We start from the raw sequence: 18,772 nt of genomic DNA on the forward strand, positions 1-18,772 counted from the left end.
ACTGTGTGTGGTTGTGTTGTGGAAAAAGTAACTGATTAATGGCCAGTCTGTGGGAGCTTAACAAAGATGTGTCAATATTGTCCATCGGACAGTGTGGCTTTGGGCCATCTCCCCCTCCCCCATCCTCACTATCTATCATCAGTGTTTCTCTTCATTCTTACTATTTTCACCTTTGCTTCTCCATCATCGTTTTCTCTCTCTCTCTCTCTCTCTCTCTCTCTCTCTCTCTCTGCCTCAGTCCCTGTAACAACAACATATACTTGCTACAATCCCAGAAAAACATGCTTGTCCTTTGTGTTATCTCTCAGAAATGTCTCGTGTCAGGTGCCTGGGGAAAAGGAAGAAGAGATACTGAGAGGAAGGCAGAGAGATTGGGTGTATTAAAGAGGGGTTATGTGTAGAGCAGTTAAAGAGCGAGTGTGTATGTGTAAAAGAGAGAAGCAGGAGGACACGGTGAAGAGAGTGAGGGATGCATATGTTGCCATTGTCATGGTTACTGTCGAAATGATTGTGCTGGTGTCAGGCCTAAACGAGTCCTAGTTTTCCCTTTTCCCTCCTCTTTCTCCTCTTGCGCGATCCATTTTATCTTCTTTATAACGACCACATCAACCTATGCTCACTCCTTCAACTGGAAATATGGCAGCACAACCCTGAAAACGGCATTCCTTGATTGCTTTATTAACGTGCGTTTAGAATTTGGCTTTTTGAAGTCATTGGAGGAAGAGTTGTTATTACTGTACTTCCATCTCTGGCTTAGTAAGCCCAAACATGGAACTAGGAATGACTTCACTTCTGTTTGAAGATGTAGTATACGGAATGAGCTCATTAGAGCAAATTAATTGCTCACTGTATGTGGGAAACACTGCACTGTTGCTTAAAAGATCAAGTAAGATGTTTTTTCATTGGCTAAACAAACAATAATGCGATGACTTTCAGCTGATAACGATGGCACCGGATTGATCCAAGCATTTCTACCAACCCATTAACATTTGACAGTTCTCTGTCAAATGTTCCTTACAAATATAATATAATATGATAAACTTCAGTGATCTTCAGGGTGGATTTTATGGTGTCAAGGGTTTGATTTTCCTGCCCTCTCAGACTGGGTCAGAAGCAATGCAAGATGCTGTGAGCGGCTTTGCCGAGATCCTTCTCCAAATGCTCACCAACTGTTACTGTGAATGATTCAGGCCAAGAGAGAGACACAGACACATACTGTAGTTCTAATGTTACAAGAGGAATGAAAGAGTTCTTTTATTTGCTCCTCAGTGGAGATGTTATGAGTGATTGAATGAATGGCGAGCTAGGTTCACACACCAGCTAAGCCACATTTTAATCATTTCAGTTTCTGCCCGTCCTCCACTGTTTCTCATACAGATCGAAACAATCGGCGACGCTTACTGTGTGGCAGGAGGACTTCACAAGAAGGTTGATAGTCATGCAAAGCCAATTGCACACATGGCTCTGAAGATGATGGAACTGTCCGAGGAAGTGCTGACACCTGATGGGAAACCTATCAAGGTGAGTTTTTTAAATTTTTTGTCACACCGATCCGCTGCTAGCGCATGGAAACTAGCCTAATAATCTTAAATTGTTGCTATTTTATTAACGATAATAACTTGGTATTGAGGGATTGGTATGTTTTTTTTTTTAAACATAAATTGTATGTCACACATAAATTGTGTGTCCAACTGCTGATTATCAAACTAACTTCAGCCTGGTGCTTTAATTGAAGCTCTGATTTTCTTTGTCACAAACCAGCAACTGATTGTGACTGATTGGGCAGTTTGTCTTTACTTTTCCTATTTATTTATTTTTTTCGTTCCTTATTTAACATGTAACATTGTGGCTTCCTTTATTACCATGAAACAAACGTGCAATCAATCACCCGCTGAGCTGAATCACACAGTTGTCCAATTGTGATTGGTTTGACAAAAACAAAAAAATGCAAACTAGCCAAAGTGTTTTTCCCCCTAAACCAGAACGATAATGTGTGGAGCCAGACCTTTCTTTATGTGGAGATAGGTCCGGCTATGGGAGACTGTGATTGATATAATTTGAGCTCAATCAACAGATGGTAGAATGATATTTCAAAGAATGGATTAATTTAATCTACTCAATCATTTTCAAAAGAGGGACATTGATTGAGAAATGCCTCAATTATTGAAAATCATGATTTTCCTATAAGCTTTGTGTGGCTTGGGGTGGTCTTTCCATGTACTCATGACATTAACAATTCTTTAGCATTCCCCCACTGCTCCACACATCTGTCCGTCCGTCTGTGCGTTAGGGATGTTTCCGAGCAAGTTACATTATTTGGGCTGAATCCGATAATTGTTGATAAAAAGATTGTATCTGAAACATTGATATAATCGGTTGATGAGTGGAAATTGTGAATATTATATGAAAAAAGTCAAACTGTAAGAATGTGTCTCCTGAAATTGACATGAAGCGATCAGATAGAGAAAAGACGTGTCACTGCTTCTTTTCTTCTTTCTCATAAACAATCTTAAGCAGAGTGCTGACAGGCTTGCAGAGAGTTCACAAACCTATAACAGCCATGTTTGATTTTGGCTCCTCCTCAATTTACATATCGAATTAACGTTAATAAGCGACCGTTGATGTGACCCACCACTGGTGACATGTCATTTGAGCTGCTGAAAGCAAGTCAGTGCTGGTCTAAAGAGGAGAAGCTGCTTCCTGAATGTTTTGTGCACCGATCTTTGCCAATGAGAAAGAGAGAAGAGAAGTAATGGACTTGTTGCCGTCTGAGCTTAACACATTTTTCCAACGCAGGTGAAACAGAGTCCATCACTGGTGCAACCAAATCATTATTCACATTCTCACACTTACATTTTAACTCACATTGCTTCACTGTTGAGCCTGACTCTTTAGTGTCTGTGGATGTTTCTTAGTTTGTGTTTACAGTGGGAGATGATTATATGTGCCGTGTGGGTGTATGCATGTGATATGTTGTTCTGAGTTGTGTGTGTGTGTGTGTGTGTGTTGGTTGGTTTTCAACTGTCTCTCTCTTTCTCTCTCTGTCCTCCTTCATTTTGTCCTCTTTTCCCATTTTTCTTTTAGCTGTGCCTACTTTAGTATTCACCTTACAAAACCTCCCAGAGGCTGCTTGATTGATATTATTGCAGTAAAACATTTTTTTTCCCCAAATGGGTTACTCGTTCTTTAGTTTATGTATCGAATTGTTGTATTTGACCCTGTCTCTGGACAGTATGTGATATGTTTTTTTACCCATTATAAAATGTTTGCATGTTGGCTATTGAACATTTAAAATGGTTATGTTGCCAGAGGAAAAGCATGTGTCCCATATATCAACTACAGTAAAATGACACACAGTTTCACACACGGTGAAAAAAAATAAGTGTTAAAGGTATAACACAGCTGTTGCCGTGAGTGTTTATCCTCCTTCAGAATCCATATTATGTGTCCATGTGGAATTGCGTTTACCAGTATTTAATGGGGTTAGAGAAAGGCAAGCTTCTCTTTTGCAGAAAGAATGAGGTCTATATTAAGTAGGACGGGAAGGAAAGGATTCAACTGTGGGAATAGAGTTCAAACCTCTTACGTTAATTCAGTAGAATGAAAAGGGAAAACAGGATATGATTTATTTATGTCCATCCTCAGTCCAGTCTCTGTCAAGGTCAGCCATTACCCTAGGCTGTCTTTGGTTTGCTTTCGTCTGGGTGCTAACTTACAATGTCAACGCATTATGTACATTTTATTTTATTTAGACATTTAGACCAATGTTATTGTTATCATGTTCTGTCTTTCCTGTTACTAACAGGGTAACGCTGGTGATGTTCTATTTTTTCTTTACTGCGAACAGCTCTCACGAAATAAGAAATAGCCCTTTACAAGTACACTATTGACTTCTGTCTGAGTAACATTTCAGGAAATGACTGAGACTTAATATTAATATTCAGGAGCATTACATGCCTTTGGTGCTGACTGCAACAGACTTGTAGGTCATTTCGGGTAGAGCGGCTTGTCCTTTATTCACAAGGTTGGTGGGCAAATGTCATCGGCGTCCCGTATGTATTTCATTATTGTAATTCAGTTTTAAGTATTAAGTCAGACTAATTGTTTACAACTTGAGTTGAAAATATTCAATTTGTATCTATTTTTGAGAAGTTAGTTAATTTTTTCGCCAGTGATTTGAACTTGTTTAAAAATACACATAGACAATGACACAGATACAAAACGTGTGTGTGAGAGACGAGCTAAGACAGATAACTGCTGAATAACAGACAGGACTTCTGTATAATGCTGTGGTCTCAACATTGGCCATTTGTCTCAAAATAGAAAGGCCTTGCCAAGAATTTTTGGCCTCTCTCTCTTTCTCCTCTTTTTATTTTTCTCTCCATCTTCTCTAGTTCCCTCACTCTCTCTTCTGCAACCGCTCTCTAACTCATTTGTTTCTTACTTTCTTTTCCTCTCAGTTTTTAATCTTCTTCTGCTTTTCTATACTTTGCCCTCTCTGTTGTGCTCTCCTCTTTCTTATCACTGCTGACTTCATTGTCGGTATGACGGACAGTTATAGAGCTATTCAACGCTTCAGCATGATAAATGCTGTTCAGGGAGTGCACTCAACTCTAGCCAATGTTGCACTGTTATGCAAAGTAGCATGAGAGCTGTGAGAGAGAAATAAAGAGAGTGATCAAGCGACACAGAGAGACAAAATATACAAGGGAGATATCAAGAGAGAAGCACATAGAAAACAAAGCATTTTTCAGCTTCATTACTGGTTCAATTTCAGGCCGGTGGCACGATCCTTTTGCATGTGTGTGCTTGTCAGTGTGAGTGGGTGAGTGGGTGTGGCTATTAGGGATGCAGTACTTATCTTGTCACTGCTAATATTGTTTAAATGTGTTTATGTGGGCTTATTTCCACCAATCATACTTTACGCTAGCATTACATGAGCATTTTGAATTGAGAAATGGTCAGGGACTTGTCATGCCAACCGAGAGTGGCTGCTTTTTCCTGACCTCATGTTCACCATGCAGTTGCCATTACCTCCCGGTCTGCAGTACACAGAGGTTTGACAAATCTATTAAGACTCGTTTCAGTGCTAAAAACCATAAAACCTTCTTACTCTGACAAAAGTCTGATTGCATGTGTAATGGTTAGTGTAGAGCAGCTTAAGTACACTCAGTTGCCAGTTTATTATGTGCACAATGCAGTCTAATACATCAGTGCTGCAATGAATCCCCCCATCATGAAGGTTAAAATGTTTTTGTCCACCTTGTCTACACCAATGACGGTGGGCTAAGTGTCAATTCCACCTCTCTGTGTAATGCAATACAGTTGAACGGCGCCACAAACTACCTCCTCCAAAATGATGATAAAGTTGAATCAACAACTCTCTATACATTATAACCTTCGTGACTGTAGGATTTATTGCAGGACTCTTGTTTCTGACTGGATTAGTTTAAGATGGATTTCCTTAATGAACTTGCAACTGATTGTAACAAAGTTGACTCTATAACAACCTCATCTCTGTATCCTTCTGTCAGCTCGGCCAGAGGCTATGCAACGCGATTGGTCGTCTTTGCTGCTGTGCCATTTGCTCATTGGCTCGCTGAGGGCCATGTGCTATGGATGCTGACTCATAGCGAAAAGGAGGGGAAGAGTGTATGAGTGTTACTGTGTCTGTGTTTTGAGACTAAGAAATAAAGAGGAGAGTGGGTGCTGGATGCAGATTTGTTTGTTTGTGTGTGTGTGTGTGTGTGTGTGTGTGTCTGTGTGTGTGTGTCTGAGAGTGGTTGTCTGTTGTAGAGAAAGACAGAGAAGTGCATGGCCATCTGTAAGCAGTTTAGCTGAAAAATAGGTCACACTAGTGCACCTACCACTACCAGCCTTTATCTCTCTCTCCCTCTCTCTCTCTCTCTCTCTCTCTCTCTCTCTCTCTCTCTCTCTCTCACACTTTCTGTCTTTTTCTCTCCTCCTGTGCTGTGTATCTAATTCTAAGTTTATTTTTGTGCCTTTCTCTCCATTGTATCTTCTTTCTGTCTTTCTGTCTGTCTGTGCTCTTTCTACCTCACTACCCCCATTGCCTGTTGTTGCCATGACTACCTCGCAGTGTGCTGACATGCACATTGTGGATACCTCGAGGATGAGCTGCTCAAGTAGATCATTAGAAATCTACAGGGTTCCACTAGCTTGTGTGTGTGTGTGTGCGCGATGTATATGCGTGTGTGTGTATGTGAGTATGAGTGTGTGGGGATCGTGTGTGTGTGTGTGTGTGAGATGTGTGGGTGTGTGTGGGAGATGTATGTGCATGTGTGTGTGCTCTATGTGTGATAACTTGTTGTTCCCAAATGGAGGAAATATATAGTTGGTCGAGTGGCAATGAAGTGGTGTGGTCAAATTGGAATGATGGCTCGATAGCTTTCACTCCGCCTCCAGCCATTAATAGATTCATAGTTCTGCCAGATTATAATATGAGCACCATGCGTTGGAGGCAATTATTTATTTGATTAGTTTTCCTCTCTCACTCTTGCTATTTTAAGATTTTCATCAAATCTTCTGCCACAAGATTTCAGATTAGATGATAACAGCTACAGTAATATGGAAGTATGAATTTCCAGTTAGCGGATCGATGCACACACTTCTAGTTCAAAACAACATGGCCTCACAAGGGCCAAAGGAATCATCAAGTTGGAATCAGTGAATGTTTCGCAACTTGTGTGACTTAAATGATTATCAAATGATCAAAAAAGTTGCCAAATACGTTTTTGTTGATAAGTTAATCAACTAATCATTTCATCTCTAGATCTCATTTTGTTGATGAGCAATTAAGCTGCGTGCAAATAGTGTGGGTGAATAAACAGGGAGAGTCGGGGGGGAAAGTAACAGCCTTGAAAATACAGTAGCAACAGCAGCAGCATCACTTCCATTTTGTTGTCAAGGAATGTGCATGAAAAATTGTAAAAATCCTGCCGGTTTCGTCGTTGTTCTAATCTTTCTCCCCTTCAAAATCTTTCTCCTCCCACCTCCTTCTTCCTCCCCGTTCTCTCTTAGCTGAGGATAGGGATCCACACCGGTTCGGTGCTGGCCGGCGTGGTCGGGGTTAAAATGCCACGTTATTGCCTGTTTGGGAACAATGTGACACTGGCCAGCAAGTTTGAATCGGGGAGCCATCCGAGGTGTATCAATGTCAGTCCCACGACTTACCAGTAAGTAACGGCACTGAACGCGCACACACACATATTTGCGATCTTGTTTTCAACCATGCCGCCATAACAATAAATGCTATTTAATGGGACTTTAAGAGAGCTTCTCTTCTCAACAGGTTGCTGAAAGATGACCGCTCTTTTTCATTTGTCCCTCGCTCACGGCTGGAGCTTCCAGAGAATTTTCCCAAAGAGATCCAAGGGACATGTTATTTCCTGGAGGCGGGGACATCTCACAGCCATGCCTCATTGACCAGCTCTCGCTCCGCTCCCCCGGCCTCTATGAGGAAAGTCTCCTACAGCATTGGGACCATGTTTCTAAGAGAAACAAGCTTGTAGGTCCCATACACAGACTGGGATACACAGGTATTCATTTTGTGAGAGGCTGGATTTGAACCTGTAGAACATGCAGGATATGAATCACATGGATCTTGGGATATGCAATGCATTCTATTAAAACTTGGATTCAGACCTCTGAGATGGCCTACATGAATGAAACTTGCTCTCATTATCGCTGAAAAAGAACAACATGCCCTCATTTTCTCTGAGCGATGGAGATATGGTTCAAAAGACTTGAGGATCAGCAACTGTGCTAGTCTCACATGGACCCTTCCCTAAGGATGTGTACTGATTGGGTCAATTAGCAGAGAAACCGTAATATAAAACATAGTGATCGAGCTGGATTCCTCAGCTCCGTCGCTGGTTTCTAGGTCTCTCCAGTGGACCACTCTCACAAACAGTACCCTGACATATGTCTAGAGGCAACAGTGCTCGGAGAAAACCCGGAGAGAGTCCATTTACACGACCATGGTTGCATTCATTAGTAACCCGAAAAGTGCAAACAGAACAAATCCACTTTCCATTAACAAAGTGGATGGAGAGGAATTAAGTGGTGTGGACTTTAAGAAGATGGCAACATTGTCACAAATGTTTGCTGTGCATCATGGCCTCTTGTACAAGAAAGACTTGAGGACAACACACAGCTACCCTTCCAACTGTCCCTAAATCATGTCATGCTTTACCAAACGTACTTCTAGCATCTGCTGCTCGTTCCATCCATCTGACATTCTAGAACCGGTCGGTCGATGTGGGGAGCGAGGAATGAGAGGCATAAACAAGGTTTGAAAAGGGGGGGTCATCAAAAGACAAATGCCAAAAACACTAGTACACAGCAAACTATAACCAACAACAATCCAGTCATTTCATTGCAGGTAATATGTTTAGGACTGAAAATGATTCCCAGCTCAGTGCCTTTTTTACTGCTCAAGTCAGGACAAATACAAGATGGGTTCATTTTGAATATTTGAAAAGAAAATAACACGAGGAGCGCTTCATTTATCTTGTGTTTCTACTTGTTTTAAGACATTTTTTTACGACACTTTATATACACTGGAGGGTGCGAGATTTCAATGAGGGAATGACATGTGCCAAAGGTTATGAGCCACATTGTGAGCTGTGATGTTGCAAGTCACGACAGTCACCTTATCGCACCAATCGACTAGCTGTGTCTTTGATTTGAAGACGGCCATGAGTGACTGGCAAGATAAATCAAGCGCTTCTTAAATAGTTCAAATATTTGAAATTCTATTCTTCTGTTTCTTTGTCCAGATCAACTAATAATAAACACGACATAGTACTAATAATATAGTACTGTACTAACTTGTACACATAGTCACAGAACGCATGCTTGACACGGTTCACTTTTACATACATAATCTTTTTTAATTGTATTGTTTTTTTACCACGTGGATATAATAATACACACTAGCCCCATGCAAATGTAACCAACAGGATTCAAATTTAAGTCTATTAGTTTGCTGGTAGACTGAATATGATTTACTCAGTGGAAATCTCAGGCCTTCCAAACACTTCTGCGTAGCTCAACAACTAGACATAGGAAAATAAGTTTTGTCGAAGAGAAACTTCATAAACTTTGCATATTTGGATGATTACTTAATTTAACTTGCACTTCATTGCTGCCATTGTTCTCTTTGTTTGCTGCCATCACTATAGATGTGACATAAAGTACAAATCATACATCAAGTTTATATCCGATTGAATAGCTGGCTGTGACAGGACCACAAAGAAAAAATCATTTGTAGGAGGCATTAGTTTCCATAAAATATTATGTTTTTGATGTTGATAGAAATGTTTTATTATCAAACGAAGTAAATAGAGGTTTGTCAACATCACATCCTAATTTAAATGTATTACTGATAACAAAAGGATTCTGAAATGATCTAGGTTGTTTAAATTTGAATAAGTGGTAGTACCTGTGTTTTTCTCAACTGTACAACAACATCACAATATGACTTAATAACTAAACTGTTAAGAGCATTTATTAACAATAGCGTAACATACATTTTTGACAATGGAAAAACTCCAGCACAGGTTTCAATTCACTTTTAAATCACAGACCTTCACCCGGAATGGAAAGAAAATAGCATGATGCAATTTCTCTACATTTTGCCAAATGACACAGTGGTTGCTAAACCTCTAAAATATCAAATACAATGTGCCAAATAAATTCTTAGTCACCACCAGCACAGGGTCACCTTTCTAAGGCAAAGGATTTAGTTTTCCTGCTGACCTCTATGTACGTTCAGTTGTTAAAGGCAGGACCAGCACATTTTGACAGCCAAACACTTTGTCTTCTCACTGGCCTTGGCGGGGATTCAACAGGAACATATGCTGGCTTTAATATGTAAAGCACAGCTTTGTGGGAAAACATCCGAAGGATAATTTACTTGGGACATGAAAACTAATGCCCATCTGGTTGAAGGATTCACCCACTAAAGGGTGTCGTGTCCTCTACCTGCGATCGACACCAGCGTAAGAAAGCTGTGTGCCATATATGAAGTAAGGATGGGCGGAGGGGAATATAGATATGTCATTTTGACCTGCCAGTGTTTAAATCAAAGATGGTTTACAATGCTTGAAAGCTTTGGTCAAAGGTTATTATTGTCATACATAATTATAACAACTGTCCCCAGATTCCCTGACAGACGTACTATCAGAAAGCTTCAAACACATTTACAGCATTTTCTGTAAAGGTCCTGAAATAGTTTGGCAATGAGAATAGACATTTTTGAAAGTCGTATCCATGTTTTTTATAAACAAAAATAACTATAACCTACTTTTAAAATTATTTCCTGTTACTTTAAATATACTATGCAATATAAAACTAATAATAGACTAGTCAACGATAACAAGCCAAATTAAATTATTCAAAGACTTGGGAGCATAGTTTTTAGCCTAAAAATATCAGGAACACGATGAAATGTGTATTAACTCTGAACTAGGTGCCATTGTTAGGGTCAGCCTTGTAATATGAAGCCTAAGGAATTGATCTACAGTATAAATTGATTTAAAGACAACTCGAAAATTCAAGTCAGTAGATTATTTTTTTTGCTACAAAGCAGCATAACATTTGATTGCTTTGTGGAAACATCACCAAAAAAGTTTTTGGGAAACAAAAGATCTGAAACATTCATGTTTTTTGTGATTATTATAGAGAACCAGAATCTGCAACAACTACCTGGGACATCAGTGAAACATACGTTGTGTATGTGCACACATCAGTGGTTCAGAAGATTAGCATATTGACGTTTCTCTTTATAGTAATGTTGACATGCCTGCCTGTAAAAAAAGCCCAATAGGTTCAATATAAATGCCAAATACACTAGAGAATGGTTCATCTTTTAACAAATACCCATGAGAAGTTTCCGAGTCTTAAGTCCTGGGAAAGTGGATTCTGCTTCGCCTTATTTTTTGCCCTGATAATAAAGTAAAGTATAACGAAAGGCCACATGGACAATTTGATAGAAAACAGCAGTTTTCAGAGAGATACCTAAAGAGTCTGTAGCTCTATGTTAGTCAACTGAAAATCCCAGATGCACAATTGAACCGATCAGAAGTACCTTGTGTAAAAGCTTATTTTAGTAGGTCAAACCAGGAACATAGGACAAGTAACAATTTGAGGTTAGAAGATGTATGACAACACAGCCCCATCGGGGGATTAGTCAATACTACGCAGACTTCAAATGGAAACCAGAACACTTCTGATACCAAGAGATTGTCCTGTTGCCATCAGAGATTAGACTGTACATAAAAAGATAAATGCAGTCAAAAAATGTAAAATAAAAAAATCTTTAAATTTCCCATAAAGAAGGTGCACCACTCTAAAGCGTATTTGACAGTGTTACTGAGCCTGGGGGTTTATATATAGAGACGCTTCAGCACTGCATTTCCTACAATGCATACATGCATTTATGTGTACTAAATGAATCAATTGTAGCATACATGTAGAGCAGATGTCATTTACATACAACTTCAGCAGTGCCTGAGTTCTGTATCTCGGCTAAATAAAGGACATTACACCAGCGGTACACCCACGCAACTTGTGTCCAACTCTCATGCCTCCAAGTCTGTAAGTTCTCAGCATAATATTACATGTTTGGTCAGATCTTGCTGTTATGGAGCTGAGGGGTTGCAGGTACTGGTTTTCTACCGTGTTGTTGTCATTAATGGACCTTTTTTAGGTTGCTTACTCATACACAGGCAGCCATCACAGTTACAGTGGCAATACAACTGAGCTGTACTGTCAATGAATATGAGCAAATGTTGTCATGAGCCTGAGGTAAGTCAGGGAGTGTCCAGTAACCAGTGAGCGAAAGCCAAAAACATCTGGAACTCCAGCAACACTGCTTGTCTGTGTGAGTGTGTGTGTGTGTGTGTGTGTGTGTGTGTGTGTGTGTGTGTGTGTGTGTGTGTGTGTGTGTGTCAAACAATATAAGAATCTATTGAGATGTACAAATAATTTGTTAATTAACGCCTATTGTACTTGTAACAAATCTGTACAATTTAGATCTATTTAATATATAAAACTATGGAAATTGTTATAAAATCCGCTGATTTTCTTTTGGGCTATAATTCACGAAATGATTTGACGTAATCACATGTTTCACTGCTTTGTTGTCCGTTTTCTATTTCAGATACTTTATGTCAGTATATGTGCCATCTAAAGCCAGGCTGGGTTTCCCAACATGCCAGTGTCCCACAAAACCTTCCCACCCTCAAGTATTTTTTCTTTTCAAGAATTTAGAGAAAACAATGTAGATTTTTCCATTTACTCTGTTGTACTTTTTTTATTACACATCAAATTTCGAATGGTTTTCTTAAATGACGGATTTATGAAGCAACTGAATGAACATGACGCTGTCATTTTTATTGGAAGTTGCTTGACATGTTTTTTGCAGGACATTGTTGTAAACTGTCTTGTTGCCAAGAACAACTTCACCCCCATTGACTTGCAGTAGAGTGGGTCCAAGCTGATGGGAAACTGGTCCCTATTTAACATTTGCCTGGTTTTAACAGCAGAAACAAACATGGTGGGTGCGTACCATCCATGTCCAGGGTTCACCAAAAAAATCCAGCCCTCCTTAAGGATGCATATTGCTCCACCAATCTCCAATCTGTAAAGCTTCACCCACATGAGAATAGTAGCTTCCATAACATTTGTTCACCAGCTCACGTTAAGACGAATATAATTGTGACATTTCACTGGGATCTCTCTCAGATGTCACTTTGGAAACCGCTGGTTGGACAGTGTTTTTTACTGTGATGTCATGTTGTAAACCTGCAGAGCTGACCCTGGACATGAACCCTGTTTGATTCTGTCGTTGGAATCAGGTGTGTATGTGGAAGAGGCTTGATGACAGCTGTTTGTTTTTGACTGACATTAAGGGCACATCTTCTGTCTTATATGATGTAAATAAATAAAAAAAACACCAAGTATCTTTAATAAGTAAAAGACTGTGGCTGTTACTACATGCGTTTACACATTTGTATACGACTGATGAGCAGGAACAAAACCAGCAATAACAGATTTTTTGGCCACTTGATGGCAGCAGAAACAAGTGGTGAAGACAACACTGATCAATCGCTGTCTTTTAAGTTGAAATATCTGGCTCATTAGCTGCTAAATGCACCACTATGTTCAACTGGGGCGGCTGTGGCTCACAAGGTAGAGCGGGTTGCTAGTGATCGGACCGCATGTGGAAGTGTCCTTGGGCTGCTGCGGTGGAAACCGACGCTGTGAGATTGAACCAAAACAGTAAAGTTGCCAGAGAGCAAAAATAATTAGCAGAAACTCTTTCTGCAATGTTGATTCAGATTGTCAGATTCAAATGGATTTTCTCTGCAGGTTTCATTATTACAAAAGACTTCTCTCACATTGTCATTTGATATAATGTTAGTGTAATCCAGATTAACCTAAACTGGTTTTCTCATATATGGTTTGAAATAAATCTAGATTCAACCTGTATTCTGAATCAAATGAGTTGATTTCCTGAAAACCTTCTATGCAGCAGGTCCACCCACACAGATGTTTTAACTTGTTGCCTGATTAGAGCTCACTGTGATGGATTGACATCTCATTCACTCTCCTTATATTTATTATTCTTATTAGGTGACATCATGTCATATTCAGCATAGCCTCACCCTCAGCATAATGCTCCTTCACGACTGTCAAGGATTTAAAAGAAATCTGTGCAAGTTGGTAGAAACAATCATTACATTCGGTTTTCTCTGTCTTTGCAGGTTTCAGCTATCAGGTCCTTTGGTTGTAAACTTAATTTCCATGTCATTTTTTTCCTGTTTTCAAAATTGTATTAGTTAATAAGCTCCAATTCCACAAAATAGCATGCTTTTTGTTCTCTGTCCCAGCTTTCATGAGCATCTTCTGAACAGTGTCGTGTGCGGTGGTGGTGGAAATGAATCTTCTCTAACTTAGTCTCCTAGTTCTCACTTGTCAAGGTGTAACTAAAGCTGTTTAAACAAAAGCACGTAAAAGAGAAGATGTCAGCCAACCAATCTGAAAGTTTAAGGAGGCTTTCAAATTGTGTTGATAATTTTCAGCCTGCATGCAATTTGCAAAATGAAATTGGTTTCCATGTAAACTATGGTAACCAGCAGAGTTGTGTTGCTGTCTCCTGTTATGTTTGTTATTCATGTGCAGCTCTTTGTAGAAATCCTCTCACACCGTGCTGCTCTAATTAGTAATAACAGTCACGTAACACTTAAGCCAGAAGCCTGCAAAACGTTCAATGACAATTCCAAGATGATGTTCATAACCCTCCCGTGCATTCTAATAGTTCTCCCTCTTCTCCGCTCAGTTTTTATCTTCTCCTCTAACCCTCCAGCCCTCTGTCCGTCCTTCTGCCCTTTATCTTTTACCCCCTCGCACCCTGTATATGCAAAAAATCCCCATTACACTAATTGGCTCTGGGAGGTTTGAATATTTCAAACCATCTTCACTGCACAGAGGAGTCAGTATGGGCCGTGGCATAACATCGCACAAGCTTACGTGCTAATGGAACCCCCCCCCGCACCCCCTCACACACACACACACACACACACACACACACACACACAGACACACATATATATTGAAGGTAGGTATGAAAGAGTGAACAAAGGTCATGTAATTTACACACTGCGCTTGTCATATTAACCAAATGAAGCAGGGCCGAGTTATGGGGTGCTGACAGTATTACAGGGTGACATGGAGTTATGAGGGTGCTGTGGGGTTAAGGTGTGTGTACTGTATATGTGTGTCAGACCACTCTGCATCAGAATTAATTATGCAGCCATTATTCATGGTTGCATGTGTAGAAAAGATGCTGTCTGATCTCTGCATAGAAGAACATTGAGTGTGGTTTGGTATGTTTTCCTTTCCGCTTGAGGAGAATTTCTACTGTGAGAGAATATTTTCTTATATTTTACTAGTGTATTTAAATAGTTTTCTCCAAAATGTGCCGTTAGATCTTTGGAAAAAAAAACGTTTCTAGAAGTTGTTCTGGAAGTTCAAGTTCAGTTCAACAACATCATTGGTTCAACACAACAAACTCAACTCTCGGTCCACTTATCCACTTCTTTCAACCGTATTTCATCGTCTTCATTGGTGGGTAGCGTTTGCACAGTTGTTGTGGAATATCTGCTGATAGGATAATGATTTCATCAATAGCAGTTTTAGGACTTCTTGTCGGTGTTCGCTTGGTAAAATGTTCCTGGAAAATCTCACACTGTAAGCAAACCTTTACATAGTTATACTCAAAACCTATTTGAAAACAGAATGTATAACATAAAGGTCTTCATCAACCTTCATCAGATTAACATGTTTCCATACGCTGTAAACGTGTAGATGAAGATTTATATAGGACTGACCTTCATCTTCCTCTTGGTTCTTGTTAGGTAATAAACTGTCAGTGACTCTCACTAACAGGGCGTGTCCAATCACACCTACTACAAGACCACCCTGCCAGCCTCCCAGTTTGTGTGTGTGTGTGTGTATCTGTGTGCATTAGTTCAGTCGAGGGGCGTGATCGTCAATAATGAATCACTGCTGCCTTCGTCACTTGTTTTCTACTTTCATTTGTTCTCTCCCTCCCTCCGTCTTTCTCTCGTCCATCACTTTCTACATCTCTCTCTCTCTAGCGCCCTCAATTCTTTCACATCACTCTGTTCCAAGCCAAGTCCCTCTCTAATCAGCTTGGCTATAAATGTCTCTGTTGTTCTGCTATTTCATCTATTGCCACCCTTTTTCAGCTCAATGCCAGCAACATTTAAGTAATCTGAATTCAGTACATGGCTCGTGTACTGATCTCTTTATATCCTTCCCCGAAATCCGTATTCAAACACTGCTGCTCTGCAACGGAATTGACCTTACAGTGATCATTATAGTTTTGCTTGAGTTTGAAGTGTGACATTGTTCAAAACCCCAGAATTGACATTTTAATGATAGGTACACAATAAATATGACACCACAGTGTGGAAAAAGATGGCCTTGACAACCCTTGAACTACTCAAGGGGAAGCAAAAGACGAAAACAATATGATCAAGTGTAACTGTTGAAGAATCTTTATAAACAGTGAACGAGATGACAGACAAACTGAAATCCAAGCCGACTTTATCCCAGACAAGCAATAATCCACATATCCTGCCTTGCTCTGATGTTTTGCACCATGGTCACCACAGTGGAAAAAAGAGATGAGCAGGATGGGGGATTAGTGTTGATCCATGCAAATTAAAAGATCATAGAGGCAACCTCACACGGCCGTGTATCTGCATGTGTTTGTGTGAGTGCATACAGTAAGTGTCTGTGTGGGACAGCTTGTGGTTACCCCCACTAACATGTCCATCTCCCTGCACATGTGCCTTTTTACTCTGCTGTATGCTTACATTTGGCTTCCATTAATCCTCACAGGATGAACAAAGTGAGGCGTATTGACTGGAACACAAATGTATATTCTCTGCAGTAACCCATACGTGAAATCCTGGTTAATCTCAGAAATCTGTATATAATATTGTTGGGACAGCGTTATTCTTACAGGATTATTGTTGCAGAAAATACGCCATTAGCAACAATGTTGCAGAAAAAACATAATCTCAGCTCTACAGAGCATTTTAGCATCTTTCAGCCCCCACAGCTATCAAATTGTCATTTTAGGCTTTTATGTAAGAAGTGTAAGGCATTTTGGCTGTCGCCATCTTGTTTTTTGCAACCAGAAGTGGCAAGAGAAGTACAACAAAACACTGAATGAGACACTTTAGCCGCAGCTAAACAAGAGATAATACTCAATGTCCTCACTTAACCGTCTGAATTGTGTGTTTCTTGTTTTCATGACTTTAAATTGACTTACATTTATTTCCTGGAGACTTACCCTACCCCAACGATTATCACTACTGGCCTAATCCTAACCCATACTTAAACCTTAACCTAACCCTAACCTTACACCAAGTCTTCACCCTATAATGTAATGATTTATGTTACGCAAATGTGCATTTTGTTCCCATAAGGAAGGCGAGTCCCCTCAATGTGACTGTGTAAACAGATTTATGTCCCAACAAGACAAGTGAAAGACACCCACACACACACTGTCAGGCTTTGAAGTCAATCCATCGCTGCTCAAAGGAACTAGAAGGTCACAGATACACAGCTGATAAAATAAACTGCACGTATCTGTGAGTGTGTGTGTGTGTGTGTGTGTGTCTTGTAATAGTGTGATTTAAGGATACGCTCTCAATACCCTCCTACTTCCTGGAACATTGTGTAACTTCATTATCATGCTCTCATTAGATACTCATTCAGACCAATCAGATTGCTCTGTAATCTAATCATTCCGAATATATTATGAGAGGAATCCATTATTACTGCAAACGTCCAGCTAATTAGAACAGGGACGCACCACCTGCTGTGTGTTTGTGTCATTGTACATGGTCAGGGATTCACGCTGAGTGAGTACATTTTAGACGGCCCTCACCTCTTCACTGAGCTGGTTTGGGTTAATATTTGGAGACATTAGACATATTTTGGAGATTTAGTAGATTTCTTTTAGTCCTGTTGTGCGAGTTTGTAACAGGCTTATGTGTTCATGTGAATGTGTGTGGCCTCCAAAGGAATACCCGGCTCTTGTAAAATGAGAGCTATGGGTGGAGAGACAACGCGGTCGCCTTGACCTGATAATAACTCCGGTTGTGTGGTGTGCTGGGAGTTACTTTAACTTGGCTTTGATCCGTATGACTCAGAAAGCCTGGATGTGTTCTCACTCAAGTCTATGTTTGTGTGTAGTGAAGAGTGTGTATTTTCTGTTATTTTAAGTTATTCCTTTCACATATTTTTCACTTTTTGATTGCTGACTGTCTAACCTCCTTAACAAGAGCAGGAGAGGAAGACAGAGGTGATTGTGAGGAGCAGAAATAGGATTTGGTTATTTGGCAGATGAAGAAGAGCGACTTACAGTAAGTGAGTAAATTAATTTACGGGAAGTATACGAGATGAAGGGAAATGCACAAAGGGAGGAGGAAAGGAGAAAAGTAATTAAACAACGTTAAGTCGTGGATAGAGAGATATGCGAAATATGAAGAGAGTGAAAGGGAGGAAACACACATTCACAAATCTAAGACTCCCACACTGCTGCTGTTGTTGTTGGAATGGAATAAACATATTCCCCCAACAGCTGAGAAAAATGATCTTGAAGAGTTTTACCCATCATTTTAAGACAAATCTCACAGGCAGCTATTAATCATACAGAGACAATAGTGGGAATTAATCAAGAAATATATATTTAAGTGCATTTGTTAATTTCATTTGATATTTGTTTACATTTACCCATTGATCACATTGTAATTAGTACCCAACATGAGGTGAAAGGCGTGAAACATGCCATTTTACTTAGAGTTAATGTTATTTTAGTACATAAAAAAAAAACTATCCCCAACCCTCATTACTGCTGCCGGTCAGAATATAACAGACGATGAATCAACATGGACGTACAGTCACATCTGTAACATTAAAGACTTTTTTAATCTTAGATTTCAGACACAATTAATTCTTTGTTATCTAGAGTACTCAAATTCAGGCCATATGTTGGTGACGAGGTGAAACAAACAATCTTTGTGAGACTCAGTCTGCCAATCAAGATAACATGAAACCAAACATTTTTTTCTGTTTTAGCTTTAAAATCCTCTGATTGAAAACAGTTGTGTATTTCATACATTGCCACCAAGTGACATTAAGG

At 39.8% G+C, this 18,772-nt stretch overlaps 1 protein-coding gene across 1 annotated transcript in view; it reads left to right on the forward strand.

Annotated features, from left to right (window-relative positions):
- gucy1a2 (guanylate cyclase 1, soluble, alpha 2) overlaps positions 1 to 7,532 on the forward strand; it is a gene marked incomplete at both ends in the record, with an annotated part of 31,575 nt that extends 24,043 nt beyond the window's left edge. Inside the window, 3 exons of the mRNA XM_079166059.1 lie at positions 1,378 to 1,521; positions 7,042 to 7,196; positions 7,313 to 7,532. Coding sequence (XP_079022185.1) covers positions 1,378 to 1,521; positions 7,042 to 7,196; positions 7,313 to 7,532 — 519 coding nt within the window. The remainder of the gene's footprint in view (positions 1 to 1,377; positions 1,522 to 7,041; positions 7,197 to 7,312) is intronic.
- Between the last annotated feature and the right edge of the window lie 11,240 nt (positions 7,533 to 18,772).

The sequence above is a fragment of the Pholis gunnellus genome, assembly GCF_910591455.1.
Source record: "Pholis gunnellus genome assembly, chromosome: 9".
Taxonomy (NCBI): Eukaryota; Metazoa; Chordata; class Actinopteri; order Perciformes; family Pholidae; genus Pholis; species Pholis gunnellus.